We start from the raw sequence: 16,402 nt of genomic DNA, 5'->3' as shown, positions 1-16,402 counted from the left end.
TGGGATTATTGCACTTTTAGAGGTAGTTATGTCTTGGCATAAACTCGATGCACCAAAGGGCCTTCTCTGCATTGTATGAATCTATGACTTTCCACATTGCTCCCTGATAAACATGATCAGAGATCTGCTGCTCATATCCTCTCAGTAAATTCCACTCACCTATCACCTTGGTGCTCACTATCCACAATGGTTCAAAGTCTGGCAGCACTTCAATGGTAAAATCATCCGTAATGTCAAATCCCTCATTGCTCTTCATCCCTAACCTCTTAGCTGTTCCCTCTTGGATTTCTCACATACCCTAAATCTTCATTGTTCAACCTTCAGCTCTCCAGATCTTAAAATCTTCAATTCCATCCTTCAGCCACTCCACTGTGTTCTCTGCCTTGAAAGTGATCCTTTTACTAAGTGTTTGATAACTTGTATGGATACCTTATGATTCAAGGAGAAAGTGAGGTCTGCAGATGCTGGAGATCAGAGCTGAAAATGTGTTGCTGGAAAAGCACAGCAGGTCAGGCAGCATCCAAGGAACAGGAAATTCGACGTTTCGGGCATAAGCCCTTCATCAGGAATTTTCAGTTCTACCTTATGATTCAGATGTGTTATTAAACAAAATTTTACTCTGTGAAGCACTTTGGACACATTTTATTACACTAACTGTGCAGCATAATTCCATGTTGTTCTTGTTCTTAACCTAGTTATTTTCTCTCTGCTGCAGATTCTCCTAAAACTATAGATTACCCTTACAAAAAGGGTAGCTAGGCATATAACCAAGAAACTGTAATGCCAGAACACTCTGCTGAATTTTTGCAATCACACAGGCTTTCCTTGTGAACCCTACCTGAAAGACCAGACTGACCACATTCCCGGGTAATATCACCTGCATTAAATGATGGAAATTTCCTGATGGAATACTGACACACCATTCTTTGCAAAAACATATGTAACCTTCCTCCTCAAAGGACTGGATTTCAGTAATAATATTCTGTGAAATCACCAGCACTAGGCTCTCCTTATACAACCTCCACACATTCATGCTTTACCTTGGCATCCTCCTTTGCCTTTCAATTCTTGGTTTGTTTGTAACAGCACAGTGCCTCATTTCATTACAGAGGTGAAGTTCAGAAGGGCCCCATATCACTACATTACCTATTTTAGGGAGAGATGGTCTTGGCAAGCTCCGGGATGAGGGGTAGTGGAAGGAGAAAGAGATGGGGATGGGAAGGCTACAATCACATTAGCCATGATATTACTAATTGACAAAAGATATCGGAGGTCAAATGGTCTGAGTCAGCTCCTTGTTTGCCTTATCTCACTGGCCCAATAAACAGATTTCTTTTGAGGAAGACTGCCTACCATTGTCATCCAGAGTGAAATTTCTAATGTTCAAGCAGCACCGAATCAAAATTTCTAAGGCTTTAGCCTCTGCCAGAAGTCTGAATTGATAAGCTGCATATGGACTGTGTTCTCTGAGAATGTACTCTGACTAGGATCTAATTTCCCCAGCCTCAACAGGATAACTAAGTCAGCTAAGGTGCTGCAATTCTGTTTTAGTTTCGTGCTTTAGCAATTATTGCTTGTATCTTTGTGTAAATAATTTGGAGAAAGCATACAGGACACATTTCAAAACCTTTCCTTGGCTCTAGTTGCAATGTTGAACTATCAATGTGCCCTGCCATGATATTTAAAGCGCTGTTTACAAAGGAACAGTCCGACTAGAGTGGAGTAAGTCTGAGCTAAAGGGAATGGCAGCACGAATTAATACATGCCCACAAGTCTTCACTCTAACTAGCAGCTTGTTAAATTAATTATATCTTCATTATTGCTGCATTAATCATAACCATAGGCAAGTGAGAACAATCTGTTTTGCCTCGTCCGATGAAGCCTGTCCCAAATTATGGCCACATCAGTGAAAATACAAAAACGACAATGAAATCAACATCAGACTATTTACCGAAATTCACTCAGTAACAGTCCCTAAAATAGTCTCAGAGATCCTTAAAGGGACTGGACAGTCAGACATTTCTTTCCCTGCAACTTAATACCAGTCATCAAGATCCTTTTCCAATTGACAATCCCACCCTCAGATATTTACCCCTAGCTTTTAAGGCAGGCTTACCTTTTTACTTCCTTTCGCTGCCGGATCAGCTGAAGAAGCTCCTTATCGAAGTACTCCTCATCTTTGCCATCATCTCTCTGGTTCTCTTCCCTCCCCTGAGCGTCCACTTTCTCTTTATGCAGCTGGCTGGAGATGTGCTTGGCGTAGGCTGAGAGGCCCACCACTGTTACCTTGCAGATTCGGCATTCATGTTTGCAGTCCCTGTCGAAGGAGGGAGATGGTGGAGACTGAATTGTACCGACAGGCATGGTAGAAGAAGCTGGAGAGTTAGAGCATGGGGAGAGAGGTGCAGGTTCTTGGGGGTGGGGGAGAGAGGTGCAGGGTATCAGGGGGGTGGTTACACCATCCCCCGGCTCCTTTAACTTAACATTTATTTTCAGTAGCGGTGGCAGGCCATGACTGTGCTGCTTCCCCCTGCACCAAGGTCACTGCATTCCCCCGACTGAGAACAGGAAGAGCAAAAGTCACCCAGATCTTCAAGCACGTACTGAGGAGGCAGGCCTGGCACATAACGTCAGGTCAGCTGTTGAGAGGCAGCCCTAGCAACAGTTTCCTTATTTAATTGTGCCTCTGCTAATTCCAACCTTAGGGAGCCACTACCAATGGTAGGCCTGTAACTACAGCCTGCCACAGCATAGCAGAGATGCCTGAAATCCTGAAAGGGCGTGTATTATGACAGCTGCCAGGATGTGCTGTATGAAACACTGCTTTATTTGGAGACACCAAAGGCTTCATTTTCTTTTGCTGGTGCAACCTGACACCAAGCATGTCAGTTGTTGTTCACATCTGCTGCACCCTCGGTGTTTCCTTCATTAGAACAACGTGTTTTTGCTGCCTTCGGGGGACATTATATTCCTCCGCCAAGGGCACTGTACTTGGGATTTTAAACCACCAGGGTGGCTAACAAATCAGAAGAGTAGGAAAATCTAAACACTTCCATATCACACAGCTAGGCCTTTCACCCTACTCCACAATTTTTACAGTGGTCTCCTGCAGACCATCTCCCTGTTCCTCTGTGCTATGCCTTACCTCAGTGCCAAGCTCTACCTTCTGTGCCAAACCTAGAAGAAATCATTGGAAATAGGAACAGGAGTAGGCCATTCGGCCCCTCGAGCCTCCTCTGTCAATCACAGCTGATTTGACATTCATGTCCACTTTCCTGTATTTTCCCCAAAACCCTTGACTCTCTAATGATCAAGAATCTATCTCAGCCTTAAATCGACAGAAGGACTCTGCCTCCTCCCATCTCTCTGTGGCAAGGAATTCCAAAGAGTCACAACCCTGTGAGAGAATAAATTCCTCCTCATCTAAGTCTTATGGTGCTGCTTTGTTCTGAGACTATGCTTCCTGGTCCTAGACTCTCCCATAAGGGAAACATCCGTTCAGCATTTACGTGTCAAGCACCTTAATAATCCAAAGTGCAGAATCCCAACCTGTTCAACCTTTGTTTCTAAGACAATCCCTCTATACTATGGTTCATTCTTGTGAACCTTCTTTAAAATGCCTCCTTCCTTACATAAGGGAACCAAAACTGCTCATAATGCGGTCTCACCCGCACCTTGTATAGTTCTGACTTGGTTGTGAGTGGTACCCAGATGGATAAAGGTGCAGTTAGAATTGAATGCTGTATATAGAGTCATTGGGAAAAGTGATTTCTTTGTAGACACATTACAGAGGTTTTTGGGGGTTTTGAACTCTTAGATAATGTAAATCTTTATCTTTCATTGTAAACATTTGTTAGTAGAGAAGTTAACTCTTTATTGACTGAAGGGAACTTTGCTTTAAGACATAAAAACAATTCTGAAGTATTTGAGAGTTGAAAATGGACTGGAATAGCATGACACTTTTTACGGAATGAAGGAGGTTGAGGGGTGACCGTGTTGAGGTTTAAAAAATTATGAAGGGTATAGATGATGACAAGGGTCTTTTCCCTAGGGTTGGACAGTTCAAAATCAGGGGACATATTTTTGAGAGTAGAAAGATTTATAAAGGACATGAGGGGCAACTTTTTAATGTATACTGGTTTGTGTGTGGAATGAACTGCCAGAGAAAGTAGTAAATATAGGTACAGTTACAACTTTCAAAAAACATTTGGATAAGTTCATGAATAGGAAAGGTTTGGAGGGATATGGTCCAAGGGCAAGCAGGTTGGACTAGTTTTAGTTTTGGAATGGTCAGCATGGACTGGTTAGATCGATGATCTGATTTCATGCTGTATAAGTCTGACTTCCCTACTCTTATACTCTGATCCCCTTAAAAAATAGCCAAAAATCCATCAGCCTTCCTGATAACCTGCTGCACCTGTGCGGTAGCTTTGTGTTTCATCCACAAATCCCCCCAAGTCCCGTTGTGCTACAGCTTTCTGCAGTTTTTCCTCCATTTAAACAATACTGTTCTTTTGTTTTGTCCTTCGAAAATGAACAGTTTTACATTTTCCTTCATGATACTCAATTTGTCAAAATTTTTCCCCCACTTACTTAACTATTGCATTTTGTAAGGTAAATCATGTCAGTTAATGATAGGGCCCTGGGAAATGTTGCTGAACAAGGAGAGCTAGGGTTGCAGATATGTAGCTCTTTGAAAATGAAGTCGCAGAATACACAATGTAGTAAAGAAGGTGTTTAGTACACTTGCCTTCATTGGTCATAACATTGACATAACAGTCGGGATGGCATTGGTGAAGCCAATTCTAGTCACCCATCTATAGAAAAGATGTTGTTAAACTTGAGAGGGTGCAGAAAAGATTTACAAGGATGTTGCCAGAGGGTTTAAGTTAGAAAGAGTGGCTGAGCAGCATGGACTTTTTTTTAATCCCCTGGAGCATCAGAAGCTGAGGGATGACCTCAGAGATTTATTTAATCATGAGTGGCATGGATAAGGTGAATAGCAAAGGCCTTTTTCCTAGGGAGGGAGAGTCCAAAACTAGGGGACACAGTTTTAAGGTGAGACTGGAAAGGTTTAAAAAGAACCTGAGAGGTAACTTTTTCACGCAGAGAGTGGTGCACGTATGCAATAAGTAGCCAGAGAAAGTGGTGCATGGTGGTACAATTACGACATTTAAAAGGCATTTAGATCGGTATACGAATAGTAAAGGTTTAGAGGAATATGGGCCAAACGCTGGAAAATGGGACAAGGTCAGATTGGGATGTCTGGTTGGCATAGGCTAGTTGGACCATAGGATCTGTTTCCATGCTGAATAGCCATGAATTGTTTTTGCAATTTCTGTTTGTATCCGTCTCTCAATCTGCCTTTCCACGTATTTTTGTCTCATCTGCAAATTTGGCTACAGTACATTTACTTCCTTCCTTCAAGTCATAAATATATATTGTAAACAGTTGTGGTCCAAACACTGACCCCTGTGAAACATTACTGATTACAGGTTGCCAAATTGAAAAAGAATCCTTTATCTGCACTCACGGTTTCCTGCTCATGAGCCAATTCTCTATCCATGACGTTATACTACTTGCAACATTGTGAGATATTTTACATTATGCCAGCTCCACTCAATTTTAAACTCACCTTTAATTCCATTTCCATTAACCCTTCACACCTCAGTAGGCATTATTCTAGCTAAGTGTGCTATAGACCAGAAAGACCAAAGTTTAACTGCTGCCTTGTGTGGCAGCAACTGCCCTCAACACCTTTGGATTAGGGAAAGAAAAAATCACCAAGGCTCCTGCTCATTTATGCCTATGTGAGGTGCACACGATGACAAGGCCTAGGCAGGACTGTGATGCCCCATGATGTGAAGATGTTGATGTTGGACTGGGGTGAACAAAGTTAAAAATCACACAACACCAGGTTGTAGTCCAACAGGTTTATTTGGAAGTACAAGCTTTCAGAGTGCTGCTACCTGACAAAGGAGCAGCGGTCCAAACGTTTGTACTTACGAATAAACTTGTTGGACTATAACTTGGTGCTATGCGATTTTTAACTTTGTGATGCCCCAGACAGTTGAATATCTTGCTAATATTTATTGTCAGGACTTACATCATTATTGGTCCACTTCAGGAAGAGAGCCAGAAAGCTATGGCAACATATCACAGCAAGTAGAGAGGAACAGTATCATTGGCAAACCAGGCAACAGAAGGGTTTCATGCCTGTGCAGTCATTGAAGCTTGCAACTAATAGAATCATACGATTTGTATTGAGGAACACCTACTAAGGCCATGGCACCTGTGCCAGAATTGCAATCATCAACAATCAGCACTCTCGCTTTTAGAGAGATTTCAAGCCCCAATCCAAACACTTGATTCCATAAAGTTGGCTGACACTTCAGTTCTTAACTAAGCTACTGTTGCATTCAAATGAGGCATCTTAAGGTTCCAGCCAAACTAAACTGAAGTGATGGGAGTAAAGTCTTGTTTTTAAAACACATTATGAAAGTCTGGGATGTACTACCTGAAAATACAGTGAAAGCAGCTTCAAACAACATTCTAAAGGGAAGTGGATAAAAGCTCAAAGAAATGATTGATAGGAAAACAGGATTAATGAAACTGAGATACCACTATGATCAATTTAGAAGTAGATTATCCAATCCTTCTCTCATTCCATCTCCTTCTACTGCAATTGCCTGAGGCTGATTTAACAAGGAAAGGAAATTAGATTAAATATGGCATCTCCAATATTGACTGCCTCAAATAAGGTACTGCAGGCTCTGAAATAGTAAGTCAAATCCACAGCTTCTGGCTCACAGAGAGTGAGATAGCACTGAGCTATGATTCAGGACACACATAGGTTACCTATTGAAGCATTCTAGTAAATCTCAGGTATCCTATACTGGTGAACACATTTCCCTCTTGCCTTGAAGTAACATAATTTCCTCTCCCATTTTCCACACTTTTCAACTCTTGATCTGTTGTGGGGACAACAATACAAAGGGGTTGACACAAAGAGCTGCAATTCTTACCTTCCTTTCAAATTCTCGAGCTCCCGGTGGTGCAGCATGCTCCTCATGTGTTCATCCATCTCCTGTAACAAACACGTACATGTCATTTCTACCCTTCTTTCCCAATTTGTTTATCAATTATGAACCAATCCAATGTTGGAAGAAGTTGTTTATGCATTGCTTTTGATTGCCCAAGTGATGCCCTGACCTCAGCTCTCAGGTGGGATCACTGCAATTGGGCTAGGAAAGGTGGAAGGGAAAAATATCAGTAATACTCCCCGCCTTCTTCTCATTATTGACTACTCCTCACTGGACAGCATTGGGACCAGTCAGGAATTAGCTCTGATACCCAATACTCTCCACAGCCACTATCCTGCTGATACTCAAGGACTATAGATCCAAATGAAGAACAGACCTCCAGATGAAGGCTGCACAATGCCTATCAAGTATTATTCAGTAATTTTAGGAGGGAAAATGTAAAACATAGGAAGCAAGAGCAAAAGGCGAGAATAGTCCACCTATTCAGCCTCACATCCACCATACTTTGATTTTAACTTTAATTTTAATGATCAGAGTGCCATCAACATCTACTGCCCATATCAAGTTGCCATTCAGAAGGTCGTGGCAAGCCCTCTTCCTGAAATACTTCCAATCCAATTCTAAATATTTCCGGAAGCAATTGATGCCTCTGCTCTGCTCATACACTGGCTTTTCAGTTGGCAATCTGGAAGCATGCTTCCCAAGTAGCTTCAGGACATCACAAAGTAAACACACACATACATGCGTGCATGTCAGACCATTCAAGCTAATCCACTTCAAAACCATACATTTCCATCATTTAAATTTCGTTTTGTTAATGATTTGAGTTTTTACCTTCACACAAGTTTAATTCTGACTTATTCATATCAGAAACAATCATAACAGAGTTAAACTTTCCTTTCATTAACTTGACTTGTGAATGTTTTAAATTTTAATGGTGGCAACAATGTTTTGGGAAAACTAGTTTCTTCAAGGAATGTATGTCTATAACCTTGGCATTCTAGGCTCAGAGCAATCAGGGCCGCCCCCACATTAACCCATTCTGGTTTGGTTTAAATATTTTCCATCTTCAGCTTTCTATGCCATTTGTCTTCTTTGCCTCTTCTATAAGATTATTTTTTCTCTCAGATTTTGTAAAAAAAACCAACACAATCCAGACTCTCGAGCAGAAATTAGCTTCACAGCTCTTCTCAGAATTCTATCTTGCACTTGAACAAGTCACAGAGTGATTAACACAATAAAATAGGTTCCTCATAATTTCCTACAACTTGCACTGTACTACTCTGGTTTATAATGCCAACATCCCAATGCTCTTTGATCGATACTCTGTATTAGTCAGATATATTGGACACGTTACACTTTGAAGTGCCATAGTGTACTTCTGATGTACGTTAACATAAGCAGCAAGTGACATGCAGAGCTAAGCGATCTACAACCAATGGATCAGACCTAAGCTCTGCAGTCCTGCCACATCATGTCATGCATGGTGGTGGACAATTAAACAACTCACTGGAGGAGGCTGCTTCACAAATATATTCATCCTCAATCATGGAAGGGCTGAGCACAATCAGTTTAAAAGATGAGGCTGAAGCATTCGCAGCAATCTTCAGCCGGAAATGCTGAGTGGATGATTCATCTCGGCCTCCTGTACTGGTCCCGGCATCACAGATACCAGTATTCAGTCAGCTTGATTCATTCCACATGATATTAACGAACAGTTGGGGCACTGGACACTGCAAAGGCTATGGGCCCTGACACCATTCTGGCAATAGTACTGAAGACTTGTGCTCCAGAACCTGCCACTCCCCTAGCTAAGCTGCTCCAATATAGTTCCAACACTGGCATTTACCCAACAATGTTGAAAATTGGACAAGTATGTGTTAAACACTAAAAGGAGAAGTTCAACCAAGCCAAACAGCACCCTATCACAGTCTACTCTCGATCATCAGTGATGTAATGGAAGGTGTCATCAGCAGTGATGTAATGGAAGGCAGCACCTGCTCAGTGATGCCCAATTTGGGTTCTGACAGGCCCACCCAGCTCCTGACCTCATTGCAACCTTGGTTCAAACATGGACAAAAGAGCTGAATTCCAGAGATGAAGTAAAACTGACAGCCCTTGACATCAGGCTGCATTTGCCTCAAGGAGCTCTAACAAAACTGAAATCAATGGGTATCAGGGGCAAACTATCCACTGGTTAGAGTCATACCAGGCACTAGGAAGATGGCTTTGGTTGTTGGGTTCAGTCATCGCAGCTCCAGGACATTTCAGCAGGGGTTCCTCAATCATCTTCAGCTGCTTCATCAATGACCTTCCTTCCATCATAAGGTCAAAAGTGGCATTGTTGGTCGATGACTATACAATGTGCAGCACCATTCGTGACTCCTCAGATACTGGAGCAGTCCATACTCAAATGTAACAAGATCTGAACAATATCCTGGCTTGTGCTGACAAGTAACAGATGTGCCACACAAATATCAGGCAATGACCATCTTCACAAAGAGGAAATAGGACTGGCGATGCTGGAGAGTCAGAGTCCAAAAGAGTGGAGTAAGAAAAGCACAACGGGTCAGGCAGCATCCAAAAAGCAGTAGGGTTGACGTTTTGAGCATAAGCCCTTCATCAGGAATGTGCAGTGGGGAAGGGGGCTGAGAGATAAATAGGGGATTGGGGGTGGCGTTGGTAGGTGGGAAGGTGGGAAAGCAATAGATAGATGGTGTGTGGTAATTGTGATAGGTCAGTGGGCAGAGTGGACTGGAGTGGTGAGAAGGAAGATGGACAGGTAGGAAGTTCAAGAGGGCGGTGCCGAGTTGGAGGGTTAGATCTGGGATGAGGTAGGAGGGGGGCAGGATTTAGAAACTGGTGAAGTTGATGTTGATGCTGTGTAGTTGGAGGGCCCCGAGGTGGAAAATGAGACATTCTTTCTCCAGTTAGGGGATAGGTTTCATTTGGAGGTGAAGCGGCCTATGACTTGCATGTCCTTGGGGAGTGAGAGGGGGAGTTGAAGTGGTTGGCCATAGGGCGGTAAGATTGGTTGGTGCATCCGTCCCAGAGATGTGCATTGATCTGTTGGCGTTCTGTCTCCCTTATGTAGAAGAGACTACACTGAGAGCAACAGGCACAGTTGATGAGGGTGGATGTGTAGGGAAATCTCCGGCAGATCTGAAATGATCATTTAGGGCCTTGGACAGAGTGAGGGGGAATGTGTGGGCACAGGTTTTACACCTCTTGTGGTGGCAAGGAAAGGTGCCAGGTGTGGAGGGTGGGTTAGCAGAGAGGGGGCAGTGGACCTAACAAGGGAGTCATCGAGGGAATGGTCTCAGCTACAGGCACAACATCTCATCTTCAGCATGGACATCCAATCCTTTTACTCGTCCATCACCCATGACGAAGGTGTACAAGCCCTTGGTTTCTCTCTTTCCCACCGACACACTTATTCCATTGGCAGAACTGGTCTTCACCCTCAGCAACTTCTCCTCTGAGTCCTCCAACATCCTACCTGGGCATTCTCATAGGGCCTAGCTATGCCTGTCTCTTCGTAGGATATGTGGAACAGTCCATCTTCTGCAGTTACAAAGGCACCACCCCCCACCTTTTCTTCCACTACACTAATAACTGTATTGGCCTCACATCATGCTCCCACGAGGAGATTGAACAGTTCACCAACACCTTCCACCTTGATCCCAAGTTCACATGGACCATCTCTGACACCTCCCTCCCCTTCCTGGATTTCTCAAACTCCATCTCTGGCAACTGACTCGATACGGACATCTATTTCAAATCCACCTATTCCCACAGCTACCCTGACTACACCTCCTCACAGTCCCCCTCCTGTAAAAATGTGATCCCTTACCCCCAATTCCTCCACTTCCACTCCAGGAGGACCAATTTCACTCCAGGACATCCCAGATGTTCTCTTATTTCAAGGACCACAATTTGTCCTCCCACGTGATCAACAATGCCTCCAGCTCATTTCCTCCACTTTCTACACCTCCACCTCTCCAACCGCAACAAGGATAGAACTCCCGGTCCTCTCAAATCTCCAGATACAGTGCATTATCCTCCACCATTTTGACCGGTCAGACCTCACCACCAAAGATATATTTTCCTCCCCAGACCTATCTGCTTCCTGCAGAGACCATTCCTTATGCAACTCCCTTGTTAGGTCCATGCCCCGTCCACCAATGTTCCATCCCCTCCACAACTGGTACCTTCCCCTGCCACCACAAGAGGTGTAAAACCTGCACCCACATCTCCTCCCTCACCTCCTCCCAAGGCCCGAAAGGATCATTTCAAATCCAATACAATGAGGAGACAGGACGCCAATTTACGGAGCTGTTTAGGACATATCTCTGGGAGACACACACCAAACGACCCCACTGGCCAATGACTTCAACTCTCCCAAGTACATACAATTCCTAGGCCTCATCCACCGCCAAATCAAACCCACCCACCAACTGGAGGAAGAATAGCTCATCTTCCGCCTCAGGACCCTCCAACCAGACGGCATCAACATGAACTTCACTAGTTTCCAAATCTCCCCTTCCTGCACCTCATCTCAGATCCAATCTGGCACCACACACTTGACCTGACATTCCTACCTACTCGCTCCACCCTCCCCACTGATCTAACACAATTATTTCCCACTTACCTGCCACTCTCAGCCTGTCCCCATTTCCATATTTATCTCTCAGCCCCCTGCCCCCTTCACATTTCTGATGAAGGGCTGATGCTCAAAACTTCGACTCTCCTGCTCCTTGGATGCTGCCTGACCTGAAGTGCTTATCCAGGTCCAATCTCCATCTTCAATAAGAGACAATCTAACAATTGCTCCTTGACATTCAATAGTATTACCATCACTGAACTCACCACTATTAACATCCTGGGAGTTACCAATTCAACTGGATTCATCATATAAACACAGTGGCTACAACAGCTGATCAGAAACTGAAAATAGTACAACAAGTAACTCAGCTCTTGATTCCCCTAACCCTGTGATCCATCAACAAGGCACAGATTAGGAATGTTATGGAATAGTCTGCACTCGTCTGGATGGGTGCACCTCCAACGTAAAGAAGTTTGACACCATCCAGGACAAAGCAGCTGTCTTGATCAACTCTACATTCAGAGACATCCACTCCCTCCCCCATCGACGCTCATAAGCAGCAGTGTGTACTACCTACAAGATGCAATGCAGAAACTCACCAAAGCTCCTTCGACAGCACTTTCCAAACCCGTAACCACTTCCATCTACAATGACAAGGGCAGCAGTTGCATGGAAACATCAGCACCTGCAAGTTCCACTCCAAGCCACTCAGCATCCTGACTTGGAAATACATCACTGTTCTTTCAGTATTGCTGGGTCAAAATCTTGGTATTCCCTCCCCAAGGACATTGTGGATCAACGTACAGCAATTCAAGGAGGCAGCTCACCACCACCTTCTCAAGGACAACTAGATATGGTCAATAAATGCTGGCCAGCCAGAGACACCTACATCCCATGTGTGAATAAAAAAAACTGATACTTACCGTTTTTGAGTTGTAAGTGATGTGACACAAAATACACTTCCTTTCTTTTCCCATTGTGAAGAACTTGACAGGAGTCAGTTCAAACCTGAAACACATGACAGAAAGAAGTCAAAGGAAACAGAGTTTATGCTCACACTACTACTAAAATCAATCCCAACCACTTATTGAAGAATGAGAATATTTGTTTTGGAACAACAAAGTCAAATTTCTTTGGAAAAAAGTGTTTCACTTTGAAAACTGTTTTGTTCATTCAGGCTTTTCATATAACTTTATGGAGCTTGTTAATTGATAATTGAGCCTATTGTTTTAAGGGTACTGCCTGTCTAAGGCCAACAGAATGCATATGGTGGTGTGTGCAGGATTAGTGTCATCAATACACTAAATGGAGATGGATGTCATTGTTCTCAGACTGTGTTACTCTTTAACTAAATATTGGGCTGTAAAAATGCATTCTGGATCAGAGACATCTGCTTGATGAGCATTAAAATCTGAAAAATGTTGTCTGAAAGAAAAACCCAAATTCCAAGTAACTTTCAAAAGGCAACTTACGAAGGAGTAAATTGCAGGGATATGGGAAAAGGCTGAAATGTGGGACTAAATTGATCAGCACTCTCAAAGAGTGTAAACCAAACAGGCTTTCTCTAATTCACACTCCAAAGACTTGCACACAACTCAATCTGCACTTCAGGGTAGTACAGAGGGAGCAGTGCACTACCACAAGTGAAGCCTTACAGAGCAGACTTTAAAACAAGATTTGCTTGAGATTCAAAAAGTGAGGCATCACCACTGTATTGTAGTCAATATTTATCCCTCAACTAGAGATACATGGACACACATTATCTGAGCACCCTTGCTATTGTCAAATTGTATGTCACATCTCCCTATATTATAACAATAGGAACATTTGACAAATACTGCACTGACTGTTCATGGGAACTGCATTGGCTCCTCAGACAGCACTTCCCAAAGCAATGGCCTCTACCATCAAAGAGGACAAGAACAGAAGATACATCTGCAAGCTTCTCAGCATCCTGACTTGGAACTATATTGCCATTCCTTTACTGTTACTTAGTCAAAATCCTGTAACTCCCTCCTTAATAGTGGTCTATGTGCAGCAAATGGACTGTGGAAGTTCAGGAATGCAGCTCACCACCACCTCCTCAAGGGTATTGAATCCTGGTCAAACAAGCACAGTTCACATTCCCTGGATGAACATTTTTAAAAAGTGCTTTAGGCCACTGAGATCAGGATGGCTCGGTTACAATGGACTCAATGAACTCTTTCTGTACCATAGAATTACATGACCAGAAAGGGCTCTGCACAAATACACAAACAGCCTATGGGTTACTACTGAGCAGCAACTAAACCAGGAATAAAAACATGGTGGCATCCTTTAAGCTGGGCTTCCAAATAGGGCATTTTTGACAATTTTATTGAACGATATGATTTACGCTGAAACAGGTCATTTGGCCCAACAAGTGCGCACCAACCCTCCGAAGAATAACCCACCCAGACCTATTTCCTTCTGACTAATGCACCTAACATTATGGGCAATTTAGCATGGCCAATTCACCTGACTTGCACATCTTTGGATTCTGGGAGGAAACTGGAGCACCCGGAGGAAACCCACACAGACACGGGCAGAATATGCAGACAGTCGCCCTAGGCTGGAATCAAACCCGGATTCCCGGCCCTGTGAGGCTGCAGTGCTAACCACTGAGCCACCATGCCCCCTCCCTCCCCAACTGAGCCATCATGCCGCCTCCTTAAAAGGAAGCCTCACTTGTGATCTCATGGTAGCTTTCCTTTCAGCAACATTCTGTTACTTAATTTAAAAATGTAGTTATTTGATTACGATCTGCCTGACTCTGCTTCATTACCAGGAACCAATCCAAGTGACTTATTTTCCTTGTTCTTTTAAATGAAACCATACTCATCACTGATGTTAAACAGCATTTTCACGCCCTCACATCCTTTCCAGAACTGTAGCATCACATTTGTCACATTCCCATCCTCTGGCATATCTGAGGAAGGTTGGAAAGTTACAGCAAGCCTTCCACTATCACCACTCATACTTTCTTTAGAAACCTGGGAGGCAAGCCACCTGAACCAGCTGACTTATCCACTCTAACCACAGCCATGTCAAGCATATCCAGCCTTCCCAGTACATCCTGCCTATCAATTTACCTATTAGCTCCACCATCTCCACTTCCACTAATAGCATCTTCCTCCTTCATACAAAACAAACACCGGTAGAAAGTACTTATCAAGTTTCCTAGGCTTGTCCTGTGCATCTAGTCATAAAACTCCCCTCAGTCCCATTGGATCTCCTACTGCCTGCTTAGGATTTACATGCTGGTAGAAAACTTGGTGACTTCCTTCCATTTACACTACCATTCTATTCTCAGAAATTCTTCATCTAGTGCTAGAAGTTGCAGAAGAGGGAAGGTACTATTTAAGTAGAAATAGAGAGATACTATGCTGCAATCTACACTCTATTCCTACTGTAACCACATGATCACTGATTGAGCAAACTCCTGTCCAGGATAGCAACAAACCTCGAGTTGGATTCAGCCAGAGAAATGGCAAGTGCTTTATAATGATCAATGAGCCTTACAATTGGAGTGCAGTTAAAAGTGGAGTTAAGATACAGATCTGTAATGAGGTGTAATTGTCCAGTGTGTGTTGGTGGAATGGCCTACTCTTGTATTTCTGCCCCAGCACAAGTCCCAGTCACCCAGGAGTCTAAAACCATCTCACTTGCCCCAATTCAGCCACAGAGGGATCTTCTGTCCCAGCACTGGACCCAATAGCCCCTAGGAATCTGAACAGTTCCCTCATATACCAATTCCCACTTTATGCTACAGACCACTGCTGTTTCAAGGCATCTATCTCCCCTGTCTGGCACATAGCACCATTTACCTCTGTAATGTTTAACACTAAATTGCTCAAACTATCTTTGCAGGATTCAAACCTCTTTCAGCACCACATAAATTAAGACCGGCTAACACCCTTTGTTCACTAAAGCTTCCAGACCACTTCAGGGAGATTCCTGAAGCTGGGATCCAGCAGATTTATAATAAATACACACATCATCATTTGGAACTCTCTGCAAAAACAATAAAAGTATCTTACTAGCTGCCTAAATTAGCTTAAATCGCAGAAACAGGAGCATGAATAGGTCATACGGCCCTCCGAGTCTGCTACGCCATTCATTATGATCATGGCTGAGCATCCAGCCTGCTCCTACTTTAACCCCATATTCTTTGATCCCTTTAGCCCCAAGTGTTCTACTTAACCCCTTCTTGAAAGCATGTAATGTTTTGGCCTTGACTGTTTTCTGTGGGAGAGAATTCCACAGGCTCACCAAACCTTAAAAGAAGAAATTTCTCATCTCAATCCTAAATGGTTTACCTCAAATCCTTAGACTTGGTCCTGGACTCCCCTCCACTTTCATGAACATCCTTCCTGCATCTACTGTCTAGTCCTGTTGGAATTCTAGCCGTTTCTATGATTCCCACTTTATTCTTCTGAACTTCAGTAAATATATTCTGAATAGATTCAACCTCTCCTCATATGTCAGTCTTGTAACCCCAGGGAATCAAATCTGAAAAACATTTTTGCTTCATTCCCTTGTTGGCAGCAACAACCTTCCTCGGATAAGACGACCAAAACTGGATACAATACTCCATGATCTCATCATGGCTTTGTATCATGCAGCAAGACATCCCTGCTCCTGGACTTGAATCCTCTTGCTACAAAGGTTAATGTACTATTTGCCTTCTTTCCTGCTTGCTACACCTTACAAAGAACACCCAGGTTTAGAATTA

At 43.3% G+C, this 16,402-nt stretch overlaps 1 protein-coding gene across 2 annotated transcripts in view; it reads right to left on the bottom strand.

Moving 5' to 3' along the window:
- Positions 1 to 16,402, bottom strand: part of znf106a (zinc finger protein 106a) — a 92,846-nt gene that overhangs the window by 60,331 nt on the left and 16,113 nt on the right. For both annotated transcript variants that reach the window (XM_060828720.1, XM_060828721.1), the window contains exons 2-4: positions 12,573 to 12,657; positions 7,026 to 7,087; positions 2,117 to 2,317 (exon numbers count right to left, since the gene is read on the bottom strand). In XM_060828720.1, coding sequence (XP_060684703.1) covers positions 2,117 to 2,317; positions 7,026 to 7,087; positions 12,573 to 12,626 — 317 coding nt within the window. In that variant the 5' untranslated portion in view covers positions 12,627 to 12,657. The remainder of the gene's footprint in view (positions 1 to 2,116; positions 2,318 to 7,025; positions 7,088 to 12,572; positions 12,658 to 16,402) is intronic.

Source organism: Hemiscyllium ocellatum, chromosome 8 (genome assembly GCF_020745735.1).
Source record: "Hemiscyllium ocellatum isolate sHemOce1 chromosome 8, sHemOce1.pat.X.cur, whole genome shotgun sequence".
NCBI classification, from domain to species: Eukaryota; Metazoa; Chordata; class Chondrichthyes; order Orectolobiformes; family Hemiscylliidae; genus Hemiscyllium; species Hemiscyllium ocellatum.
This window is presented reverse-complemented; position numbering and strand designations above follow the sequence as displayed.